This window comes from Setaria viridis, chromosome 5, assembly GCF_005286985.2.
Source record: "Setaria viridis chromosome 5, Setaria_viridis_v4.0, whole genome shotgun sequence".
Lineage (NCBI taxonomy): Eukaryota > Viridiplantae > Streptophyta > Magnoliopsida > Poales > Poaceae > Setaria > Setaria viridis.
In genome coordinates, this window is record NC_048267.2 from 12,324,097 (window position 1) to 12,336,716 (window position 12,620).

General features: G+C 46.9%; 1 protein-coding gene, 1 non-coding gene and 1 pseudogene across 2 annotated transcripts; all 3 read right to left on the reverse strand.

The window, feature by feature from the left end:
• Positions 1 to 8,466: 8,466 nt before the first annotated feature.
• Positions 8,467 to 9,604, reverse strand: LOC117855399 (fructose-bisphosphate aldolase, chloroplastic). The gene is made up of 2 exons (XM_072294259.1): positions 9,405 to 9,604; positions 8,467 to 9,293 (listed from the first exon to the last, which is right to left on the reverse strand). The coding sequence occupies exons 1-2, from the start codon at positions 9,513 to 9,515 to the stop codon at positions 9,048 to 9,050; spliced, it is 357 nt and encodes a 118-aa protein (XP_072150360.1). The 5' UTR covers positions 9,516 to 9,604; the 3' UTR covers positions 8,467 to 9,047.
• On the reverse strand, positions 9,589 to 11,679 carry LOC117855398 (uncharacterized; annotated as a pseudogene).
• Positions 11,680 to 12,128: 449 nt separating this feature from the next.
• Positions 12,129 to 12,201, reverse strand: TRNAE-CUC (transfer RNA glutamic acid (anticodon CUC)). The gene has a single exon. It is a non-coding gene; the product is annotated as a tRNA-Glu (tRNA).
• Positions 12,202 to 12,620: the final 419 nt, after the last annotated feature.

Genomic DNA, 12,620 nt, shown 5'->3' on the forward strand with positions numbered 1-12,620 from the left:
TCTCTGTGGTTCGTCGGAACAACCACCGGAACAGGAAGAGGCATGTGTGATGGGTCGGCGATATGGGCCTCTGGGGGAAAGTATGGCAGGTGCTCCGTGCTCGTGTGCTTGCCTGGGCTCACCGTCTGGTCAGAATCAGGGTGTGGGCGAACTCTGACAGGAGCACTCACTGTTCCGTGCAACACCTGCCGCTCCTCCCCTATGCTCCATGATGATCGCTGATCGATTTCTTGGGCTTTCCCCATGACGCGTGCCAAGTAAGCCTCTGACCGCAAAGCGTATCCAAGTATATCCAGTCCAACTGACCACAACCAACTCTGAACTTTTGGCGCTTGCTGTAGTATCCGATTGATTGCTGTGTAAAGAGGAGAGATTGAGAAGTAAAGGAGGCGGCTGCCAAAGAGAGAGGTAGCAGAGTGAAACACACGGAAAGCGATCGGGATACACACTATGATGAATTGATGACCGTGTAGGGAGTAGCCAAATTGGCATTTTGCTATAAATGCGCAACTGTAACATTTCGTTTGTATTTGTGAATTATTGTCCAAACATTGACTAATTAGGCTCAAAAGATTCGTCTCGCAAAGTACAACAAAAATGTGCAATTAGTTTTTGATTTCGTCTACATTTAGTATTTCATGCATGTACCGCAAGTTTGATGTGATGGAGAATCTTCTTTTTGTATAGTGCCAAAGTTGGAAATTTGGGGTAACTAAACATGGCCTATGATGAATTGATGACCGTGTTCGACAAGCCAAAGGCTCTCGAACTCCCAGCAAGGCTCTCGAACTCCTAGCTTTCGACCGCGCCCGCCCGTGCGCGCGTTGACGCCTTTCAGCCATGGTCACCGCGTTCGCATCTATAAGCAGGCTCGTTTTAGAGCTTACTCGTGATGTAGGGGTCTGTTTAGCATGGCTCCATTTCAGCAACTTCAGCAAAAATTTCAGCTAAACATCTCAGCTCCAAAACTCTATGGAGTTGCTAACTTCACGGAACTGTAGTGCAAATAGGAATGGAGCTTTGGAGCACCTCTTTTGCAGCTCCAAAACCACCTCTTTTGAACCTCCTCGTGGAGTTGGTGGGTAATTACCCACCAATGCCACTGGTTAAAAAAAATAGTTCGTTCTTTTCCTCCGAGACTCCCCCGTGCTTGTTTTTCTCCGTCCTGCTCCTGTTTCGGCCGCCGCCGCCACCACCCACACTAGCGGCCGCCGTCCACCCCCGCCACCGGCGGCCCGAGGCCCGCCGCCGGCCTCCTAGCCCTGCCCAGCCACCTAGCCCCATCAACCGTCGCGTACCGCCCGAGCCCTGCCGACTGCCGCCCTCGTGAATGCCCCGCCGACTGCCACCTGCCACTCTAGCCTCGCCGCCAGCCGCAGAGCCCCGCTAACAGCCGTCCAGCCACCATCCAACCATGTCAGGAGGAGATCTCCCGCCGGCTGCATTCACAAGGTATTTTTTTTCAATTCTGATTTATTTTGTTTTTTTTGATTTGCTTGTCAACGAAATTTGCTGCATTAGGTAACTTGGTTTGATTTGTATACATTTGTATACATATGGACAGTACCATTGTTGTAGATATGGACAGTACCGGCTTGTAGATATTTTGAAATCCAAAATTTGTTGTCTGTACTAGAAAAATATGGACAATACCATTTTTAGTGAAGTAGATTAATGCCTTCTAATATGAAATTTGTGTGTTGGATAGATGCCTGAAATTGATTGGAACTCGAAGAACACTTAAGTGCTCTGTATGTTGTTTGCTGAACAAGTTGGAAAAGGAAATCGGCCAAACACACACTTGAATGCACTTGGTTATGCTAAGGTTGAGAAAGGGTTCAAAGAAAGGACTGGAATTGTAGCTACCAAGGTTCAGATCAAGAACAAATGGGACAAGTTGAAGGAAGATTTCAAGGTATGGAAGAAATGCTGAGGCAAACGGGGACTGGTTGGGACCCTATAAAGAAGACTATTGCTATGGATGATGAATGGTGGAAAAAAGCTAGAGCTGTAAGTTGGTTCTAAAATTTTAATATATTTGTTTTGCATATGTCAATTCGGTTGGTAATACTTATAATAATATGTGTTATTTTACTTATTTTAGGACATTCCGGGTTGTGGAAAGTTCAAAAGAATGGTCTTAAGAATGAAGATGAATTAGCCAAGTGTTTTGCTGACATCACTATATTAGTATTGATCATTGGTCTTCTCATGTTGTGAATGTTGAAGCAACCGGAAATATTGATGAGGCACAAGATGAGGCAAACAATTTTGAGCCACAAGATGATGATTTCATTCCTAAAACACAAGAGGAGGATATTAGTATTTCTCCTCCACCTGCGAGTGGCAAGAGATTGGCAAGGCTTGTTGAAAGAAGTGGCAAGAAGGTGAAGTCTGAAGATGCACTCCTAATTCACGAAGCAGTAGCAAAGGGAGATGTTCATGACCTTGCCTACTAATGAGATTAGGTTCAATTGACTTAGGAGGAAATACAATGACAAATATGAAAAGTAGAAATGGCAGTGAGAGTGATGTCCTTTATGTATGCCACAATTTATTTTTATCGCATGTATGCTATAGTTTATTTTCTTGTAGTTCATTTATGTATAGTATGACTATATCCATCGCCCTAGCATGGAATTAGTGTAATGATTATTGTAACGATCTTATTTTGGAACTATGAACTTATTTCGTAATTTCGGCTTGAGGCAAATGACATGTAATTTATTATCATGTTGGACTTTACTGCATGTAATTTCATTTCATATTTGTGAAAAGTAGTTCAAGTCGAACCAGGAGTAAGAATGGTAATTTAGCCTCAAACTCCTCTTTTCTTGAGCTAGGCACCCTCCTAGCCAAACATCCCATCAGACAGCTCCAACTCTATCCAAAACTAACTTCGTCTGAAGTTTTAAAATGGAGCAGCTCCACTCGTAGTTGAAGTCATGCCAAAACAAGATATATATATATATATATCGTGGTGGCGCCACGCGACGGCGACGCAGCGGCTTAGAGCCCGTTTGGTTACTTTTGCTTATTTTTAGCACGTGTCACATCGAATGTTTAGATACTAATTAGGAGTATTAAACGTAGACTATTTACAAAACTCGTGGAGGCTAAACGGCGAGACGAATCTATTAAGCCTAATTAATCCATCATTAGCAAATGTTTACTGTAGCAACACATTGTCAAATTATGGACTAATTAGGCTTAATAGATTCATCTCGCCGTTTAGCCTCCACTTATGTAATCGGTTTTGTAAATAATCTACGTTTAATACTCCTAATTAGTATCTAAACATTCGATGTGATGGATGTTTAAATTTAAATTAGTGAACCAAACTAGACCTTAGTTCGCGCCATCACGCGACGACGTGCTTATCTAGACCCATGCATGCACGCGTCCAACTGATGACCGTGACCACACACATCGATCAACGCTCCATTTAGTTCCGTGTTCACGCAAGGCCTGTCGGATGCGTGTACAGTGCGGTCATTAAAGTTCTGACGATCCGAGCTCTGATGAAGCACCGCACAGCTGAAAGAAACTTGAGAACCATGCCGGGGGACCTGCAGAACAGAAGCATCCATTGGATCGCCGCGGCCTCGTGTCGTCAAAACGTGAATCCTTTTATCTTTTAAGGCAGCTCGTGGGCCCGCGCCACCGTCCCGCCGTGCCGTCCAAAAAAATCGATCGAGTTGGGACTTGTGAGCTGACGACTGACAAGACACACAGAGGTAGTAGTGCTTGCTGCTAACCGCTCTCGCCTTGTTTAGTTCACTTCCAAATCTTAACTTTGACACTATGCAAAAATAAGATTCCTCTCACATCAAACTTGCGGTACATACATGGAGTACTAAATATAGACGAAATTAAAAATTAATTGCACATTTTTATTGTACTTTACGAGACGAATCTTTTGAGCCTAATTAGTCAACATTTGGACAATAATTCACAAATACAAACGAAACGCTACAGTGTTACTACAGTAATTTTGGCACCCCAAAGTTGGGCAGCTTTGATTAGTTTAAAGAATGCAGGCCCTTAACAGGAATTACTGACACATTATCAAGGTGACTAAAGTCGTTTCAAATGCCATCACCAAATGAGCTATTCACGTAGACAGTAGCTACTACATGTTCGACTACTATACTTTGTTTTCAAAAATATACTCCCTCCGTGCTCGTAAAGCAAGTCGTTTAGAACATAATTGTGCTTACCAAGGAGTGATTAATTAGGGGTATTTTTCCTTGTCTGCCCCTATTAAAAGCATGTTGCGGGTGCATTCCATACGAGAAACAATCATAGTTCAGACGGCTAGTAAACTTGGTATGAGCAAAGCTAGGATACAAAGGTACTTGAAAAAAGGTTTGCTTAGGCGGCACTCTAGTAGCATCAAACCATACCTCACAGATGCTAACAAGAAGACTAGGTTGAAGTGGTGCGTTGATATGATTGAGAAGGGTTTGCTTGGTGAGCCAAGATTTAAGGATTTTTTTGATTTTGTGTTCATTGATGAAAAATGGTTCTACGTCTCTCAAAAATCTAAAAAGTATTACTTGCTACCCGAGGAAGATGAACCACATCGCACTTGTAAAAATAAGAATTACATCCCTAGGCTCATGTTCTTATGTGTTTGTGCTCGGCCAAGGTTTAGAAATGGAGAATGTGTTTTTCATGGAAAAATAGGTTGTTTTCCACTTGTCACTTATGAACATGCTGTTAGAAGAAGTCACAATCGTCTTCGTGGAGAACAAGTAATCAAGCCAATTACTTCAATCACAAGAGAGGTGATTAGAGATTTCATGGTAAACAATGTGTTGCCTGCCATTCGAGCCAAATGGCCAAGAGAAGATGTGAACAAGACAATTTTCATACAACAAGATAATGCACCTTCCCATTTAAAAGTGGATGATCCTATTTTTTGTGAGGCTGCTAAGCAAGAAGGGTTTGACATTCGCCTCATTTGTCAACCGCCCAATTCTCCGGATTTTAACATTTTAGACTTGAGGTTTTTTCGAGCTATTCAAGCTATTCAATACAAGAAGGATGCAAAAACAATAAAAGATCTAGTTCCAGTAGTCCAACAGGTAAACTGATCAGTTGTTCACTTGTTCCATTTTTTCTTGAACAACTAATATACTCATTGATTGGATTTTTTAACACATGTTTTGTAGGCATTCTTAGAGTACTCTCCATGGAAAGCAAATAGGATTTTTGTAACACTTCAGAGTGTGTTGAGGGAAGCCATGAAAGTTAAAGGGTACAATAGGTTCAAGATTCCTCACATGCAAAAAGAAAAACTAGAAAAAGAAGATCGACTGCCATTACAAATCTCTTGTGAATCTTCCTTGCTAGCTGAAGCAATTGCTAGCCTTCCTGCAGCAAATTAGAAGAAGCATGTTAGTCTTTGTAGCATGCTAGCCGAAGCAAAAATATTACTAGCAAATTAGTTTCTTTGCATGTACCTTACTGTTCTTCCAACTTCTTCATATTGTACATCTCGTCCAACTTCTTGATAACGTGCTCAGGAAGAAGTATTGTGTCACCATCCATTTGAAGCTTCTCCACATCAGGAATGTAAAGCTCACAATCAAATTTTTCTATACCATCAAGTATCCATGTTGTGAGATCGTAGTCTCTGTGTACAATACCGCAACGTGCACACCTGCTAGCTTCGCGGCAAGCTTGGTAGCATCCTTTGTCGTCGTTCTCGGCGTGCCGCAGCGAGCACACAGAGAGTCCGGCACCACGTCGACGGAGTCCGGCACCACGTCGGAGTCCGGCGCCGTCTCGACCGAGTCCGGCGCCACCTCGACCGAGTTCGGTGCCTCCTCCATGGCACGAGCGACCTCCATGAAGCCGGACTCCATGGAGTGGATGGGCGCGGGCGCGAGGACGAGTGCGGGCGCGACGCGGCACGAGGACGGGCGCGGGCGCGACTGCGGGCGCGGCGCGGCACGAGGACGGGCGCGGGCGCGAGGATGAGTGCGGGCGCGAGGGCAGGCACGGCGCAAGGATGAGTGCGGGTGCGAGGGCAGGCACGGCGCGGCGTGCGAGCGGTGCAAGGGCGGGCGCGGCGCGGAAGGGCAGCGCGAGCGGTGCGAGGGCAGGCGCGGCGTGGAAGGGCAGCGCGAGCGGCGCGAGGGAGACGTGGAAGTTAGTGCGCGAGAGCCGTAACGCGAGATTAATGCGGACGGAAGCCGAAGCGCAGGGGCAAACGCGTCCGACTCTTCCCCTCCGAGCGTGCGACGACTTGCTTTGTGAAAACGGGTCTAGAGCCCAGAACGACCTGCTTTCCGAGTCCGGAGGGAGTATACTGATATTTACTTTTAGCTTATTTACCACCCGTGTTTGACGCGTCACTGACAGGCGGGACTCTACCCGGCCCCCGGATCTAAAAAACCAACTACCGTCTCCAACTACCAACTGTAAAAGTATAAAATGCTACCGGACCTGACTGGGGCCCCACGCACGGCTCAGGCCCACACGATATTGGAATGGAGCACGGGCTCAACGAGGGTCAGACTGTGGGCCCCCACGCGCGCGCGCGCCGTAAAAGTAGACGACAAGCGCGGAGGCCGCTGCTCCCATTCCCTGGCATCCGGGCCCCCACGCCTGATCGAATCGCGAGATGCGAGTGGAATGCTTCTTCTTCTTCCTCCCGACGACGCCACGACGGTGCAGCGTGTGCCCAAGTAGCTTCGATCTCCAATAGACCAAAATGAACATTACAGACTACCGTAAAAAAATGTTCGAATCATCGTAAGATCTAGTGCCTTGGATCCAAAAATCCATCATCTAAAGCTGTGAAAAGAGTACCAGCAACTGTCTTGTCTGATGCGGTTGAGCATGAGAAATCCAACGCTAGCATCCTTTGGATGCGCTGAGATAGTAGCCCGGCCATTAATTACGTATATGTTTCTATTTTCACTCGATGCTTTTAAATCTATCGTAAAATTTGGAAAGTTTATGGATTTTTTTACACATAAAAATCAAGCATGAAAAATCATAAGTTTATTACACTGAAGTATGCGGTGCATTTCCTTGTGCACATCGAATTAAAAAAATATACACGGAATTGGCTTTCCAAGATATTCACAAACTTGTTCTATAAATCCTTTGTGTGCCCTATTAATTTGTAGTATTTATATATAAGCTTCGGGATACAGTAGCCACGCTAGAAAAATCCTTCTCCCGATACAGTGCACTTGGGCCAAGCCTGACCTCTTCAACCCAATTCCTTCCTTCTTTTTTCTTCTCTTTCTCCTACTCGACCTAAACTAGCCCATCTCAAACATTCAGCCCAGGCCGCCCCGGCTCCCCTTCTTCCTCCGTACACAACGCAGGAAGTCATTTTCGTTCCTGGTACTTCCCCTCATGTTGTTTCTTGTAGTACTTGCTATATAATTCTCGTCACAAGACTGATTAGGCGTTGTTGAGGTCGACCGGGTCAAGCAGCTGCTCGCCATGGCGTGTTCTGCCGAGGAACCCAGCATGGGACAGCAACAGCCACAGGTGCAGCAGGAACCCCGCCCAGAACTTTGCCAGCCGCTCCCAGAGCTCGGCCGCCGCCTTGCCGGCGTACGCCGACATGAGCTTCCCCGACAGCCGCTCAAAGAGCTCGGCCGCCCTGCCGGCGTATGCTGACATGAGCTTCTCCGACAACCGCGCGCCCATCCCGGCGATCATCGTGCTCGTGCTTCCCTCACGGCTGTGCACCCGACCAAGGCGTCGCGGACCTCGTCGCCGACAGCGCCCAATAAGTCCAGTAGCTGGGGTAGAAAAATCCTTCACAATGTCTGTTTTCTTTTTTCTTTTTACTTTAAGAAGCACAATGGGTTGGATTATTATAAAAGTACTTTTACATCCAGCCACTTGCAAAGGGACCTCTGAAAGAAATTAAAATTACATTGAAGACCTTTGGAGGTCCTTCTGTTTTCTGGAAATTGGGAATTTGCACTGCTCTTACTTGGGTCAAGCCAGGCCACGTAAGGTAGTAACCATGTGAATGCGAACCTGCAGTACCAGCATACCGAGGATAGTAAAATCGCAGTGTACTCTTTGTCCCATCTGAACCTGTAATGGCACACTGCCTACAGTGTGCCCTCGAGGTAGGTACTAGGCTACTAGCAGCGGGTATCGTCTCAGGAGTGTTTGATACGAGGTATTAAGGGAATCGTATCGGATGTTCGGACGCTAATTAAGAGAATAAAATATGAGCTAATTATAAAACTAACTATAGAACTCTTATACTAATTCACGAGACGAATCTATTAAGCCTAATTAATCCATCATTAGCAAATAGTTACTGTAGCACCATATTGTCAGATCATGGACTAATTAGACTTAATAGATTCGTCTCGCGAATTAGACTCTATCTGTGCAATTAATTTTGTAATTAGACTATATTTAATACTTCTAATTAATATTAAAATATCCGATGTGATAGGTACTAAAGTTTATGAGTGTGTTGCCAAACAGCCTCAGTAGACGTAGTTCTTGACAAACATTCCCTCCCTAGCCTCGGCGGCCTCGCCGTCAGAGGTGTACTTGCCGAGCTGCGCCAGGGAGTTGGCCTTGGCGCGGAGCAGCAGAGCATCCTAACCGACTTTTTTGTTTTTTAGCCCTTTTTATGAAAGATTCTCACAAATACGCCCCTGGTGGAACCAATTCAAAAAATGGAGCCTTAGCTTGGCGCCATCCATGCTGACGCCAAGCTTACACGTCTCGGCGCCAGCCATCCTGGCACCAAGGTCCATGCGCAGCTGCTGATGTGGAATCCGACGTGGCGGGGGCTTGGCGCCGTGGATCTTGGCGCCAAGCATGGATGGCGCCAAGCCTTGGCGCCAGCCAAGCCTTGGCGCCGTGGATCTTGGCACCAAGCTTGGCGCCATCATGGATGGCGCCGAGCAATTTTGCCTCCTAGCGTTTCGAACGAGAAACAAGTATAATTATTCCAAGGAGTGTGCAACAAACTACGCTCTAGCTCAACTGTTTAGGATGTGAGCTTCTTATCCTGAAGACCTGAGTTCAAACCTACCAAGCTAAGGGTCCATTTTTGGAATTGGTTCCGCCAGGGGTGTATTTGTGAGAATCTTTCGTAAAAAGAGCTTAAAAAAAAGTCGGGCATCCTGAGCCGCCTTCAAGTTCTCTGGCTGGCCGCCCCATGTCTTGAGGCAGGTGTTCTGAAGAGCCCTGGCGTTGGAGGACACATGCCACGGGTTGGGGCTCTGGTTCATGGCGTTCAGGTTCTGGGTCGCCTCAACCTCAGACTGCCCACCAGACAGGAACTGCATTTTTGTTTGGGTGCAACAGGAAAACAATTTCAGTCGTCAGAACACCATCTGAATTTCTTGGCAAGTATATGTATATGCAGCAAGAGAGGAAAAAACGTTACAGACCATGATGCCAGGGACGGCAGGAGGGATCCTTCTGCGGAGGAGCTTGAGGGTGTAGTCGGCAACTTGCTCAGGGGTGGCTCTGTCCTTGCACTCAGCACCAGGGGTGACCATGCTGGGCTTGAGGAGGATGCCCTCGAATATCACATTGTTCTCAGCCAGGTAGTAGAAGGTCTCGGCCCACACCTTCTGTGGGAAACCATTGATTCATAGGTCTAGCTTGAGCAAACACTCTTCTTCAACTCTGTTTCCTTAGAAACTACATCAGTTGATTTCCCACAGGAATCTTCAGCTGCTCCAGGATTAGAGCTACTTAAAAACGCCACAAGCTTCTGCCTCAGCAATGGTGATAACTTCTCACAACATGTCAATGGCTCCAACGATGGGATCACCCGTTTCTTTACCAGCACCCCAAACGCACTCCTCACACAATGAGCAATTGCTTCCTTCCTCCTCACATCATAGTTCTCAATTAGAAGAAACAAGAACTCAAGCAGCATGTTTGTAATATCCGTATACTGAGACACCAAGTTCACCATCAAGAGCATTGCAGGCTCGATATTCATGACACTACCCCTTCCCTGATTCCCTCCTCAAAAAACAACCAGTCATAGAACAGTGCCAGCTTCGCATTCGCCACCACATAGCCTTTGCTGCAACCCGTCAGCAGCCAGCCTATGACCGCCCAACGGACAATAACACCAGACTGAATGACCTCATTTGTTGGGTGGTACCCGCAGCATATGAACCGCACAATGTCAGGGATCCTCTCCTCCCCTCCGGGCACCATCAGGTGCTTCATCGCAAACCAGAGCTGGTACCTCTTCTGATCCCCCCACTTCACATTGTTCATCATGAACAAGAGCTGTGTCTCCATCTCCGGCGTGATGGCCATAGCCATGCACCAACCAGGTGTGCTGATCCGGCAGACATCACCGACACAGTGCGGAATATGGTCTCTCCAAAGTGGCTGAAACTCCGGCACGAGCGCCAGCTCATGGAGCGACCTCACAAGGTCCCTTCCGATCAATGCACACACTTGGAAGTGATCCCGCAGCATGGAGACGCAGAAAGACACCAGCCTTCCCCTGCATTCTTCAAGGGTCTTGGCGCTCTTGCACTCTTCACAATCCTTGCACTCACCGCTGCTCAGGACCGGAGCGAGGCGGTTCCTGGCGAGGAGGCGGAGGAAGGCGAGGACGGCGGAGGCTAGGAGCTGGGGCTCCTCGTCGGCGAGGAAGGAGGCGTGCTCGGTGAAAAGCTCGAGCAAGCGAGCGTCGCCGGGGAACGGATGGCGGCGGAGGAGGGAGCCGAGGAGGGGCACGAACCCCGCTGCCGCCACGCGGGCGAGCTCCGAGGCGGCGAGGAGGAGGCGGGCGCGCGGGTGGGTGAGAAGGTGCGGAAAGGGGAGGGAGAGGAGGGCGGAGGCGAAGGCCGAATGACCTCACAGTGTACCTCGCTGCAATATCACAACACCATCAGTATGAGCTCCGTCAACCCAAACTAAACACATACTTGTCTGCCAGGTTAAAGAAAATTACCCTTGGAGAACACCGGTGACTGCCCACTCAGTTGCTCGAGCACCTGATAAACAATAACTGGAGGTTAGAGAAGAGCAAATGGTGAAGATTGTCCAAAGGCAACAATAGGTAGTGCCTGTGCATAGAGACATCAAAGCAATTGACGCCATTGACCAATCTCTAACTGAAACTATGAGAACATCTAACTACAACTGATGTGACAAGCAATCTTATCCCTAATCAATTGGACAACACAATTACAGTGATATAATACGAGATTAAATTTGACAGCTTGAGTGGAGGATAACCTACAGAACAAATTAATGATGCAAGAAAATAAAATGGAGCACGACTAGATGCGATTCAGACATACCACACTATGTGACACAAGCCCAAAAGGCCAAAACAAGCAAATGAATCAGAGCGCAGAAACTAGGGTGAACCATTTTAGGGGAATGGGCAAATACCTTGGCCGCGCGGGTGAGGCGATCACCGCTCAAGCCGACGGAGATGTTGAGCACGAGCTTCTGGACCTTGATCTCCCGCATCGGGTTCGCCTGCTTCTTCTCCGACGCCTGCAATCTCAGAATCAAAACCCAAACCAACCCACATCGCGCGAGAGAGCCGAACGATTCAATGTGGGAAAAAACAGAAGGGGACGGCGCTAGGAGCAGCGCATCTCCGAGAGACGGCTCACCATGGGAAGATCCGGGAGGCGACGGCGGCGGAGGTGAGATGGTTATGTGGCTAGGGTGGACGAGGAAGTTTTATAGCAACTACAAGAATACTTCAAAAAATTCTTCCCAAAATTATATATCAAGGGTTCTTAAAAAAAATTCCCCAAAAACATATCAATCCACAACAAATCGCTAATAAATAGTCCCCAATATTTTAAAATAGGCCACGTCATCGTATTAGGCCCATCGGAAGGGACGCGCGAGCGTGCGGGAATCAAGATTGGGGAAGGAATGCCAACGCTAAAATATACGTGGTGGTAGGCTGTTTTTTAGCGTTGCTAAAAAATTAGGGAAAGTTTAGGTAGACTGTTGTTGGAGTTCATTTTTTCTCTTTTTTCACTTAAAAAAGTATTGTACACAAAAGAAATCCTAAATCCTCTTATGCCTGTACAACTACGTAATTGGCCCCGAGTAATGTAGTGAGTGGAGGGGTGTTTTCGTAATTTTGTGCAACGAACCGGCAAAAAAATTTCCGTTGCCGGGACTCGAACCCGGGTCTCTCGGGTGAGAGCCGAGTATCCTAACCAGCTAGACTACAACGGAATTGTGAAAATCTAGTACAAGAATATTTTTTGTACGTATTATTTGGTTGAATTTGACAGGTTAATAGGTTATTGATATTTATTTTGAAAATTTAGATTGTTTCTCATCTCTACGATTTAATATGCGAACTGATGCTAACTGCATGGTCCTGGATCACTGATATACATCAGAGCGGTGAAAGTTTCAGGTTGGAAAAGCCAGGCTTGTTTGTTGGTGTCAGCTGCACCAATGATCTTTTGCACAGTCAGTAGAAAATCAGTGTTATGCATTGTTTAGCTATGGAGCTAACACCGGTGCTTAATGGAGATGATACCAGTGGCTCTGTTCGCCAGCTCCGCGGCCCGCCGGTATGGCGAAGGTTTTTTTCATGTATCGGTTTCTTTATTTCCTGTGTTTGATCCCTGTAGCAATTTCCTTCT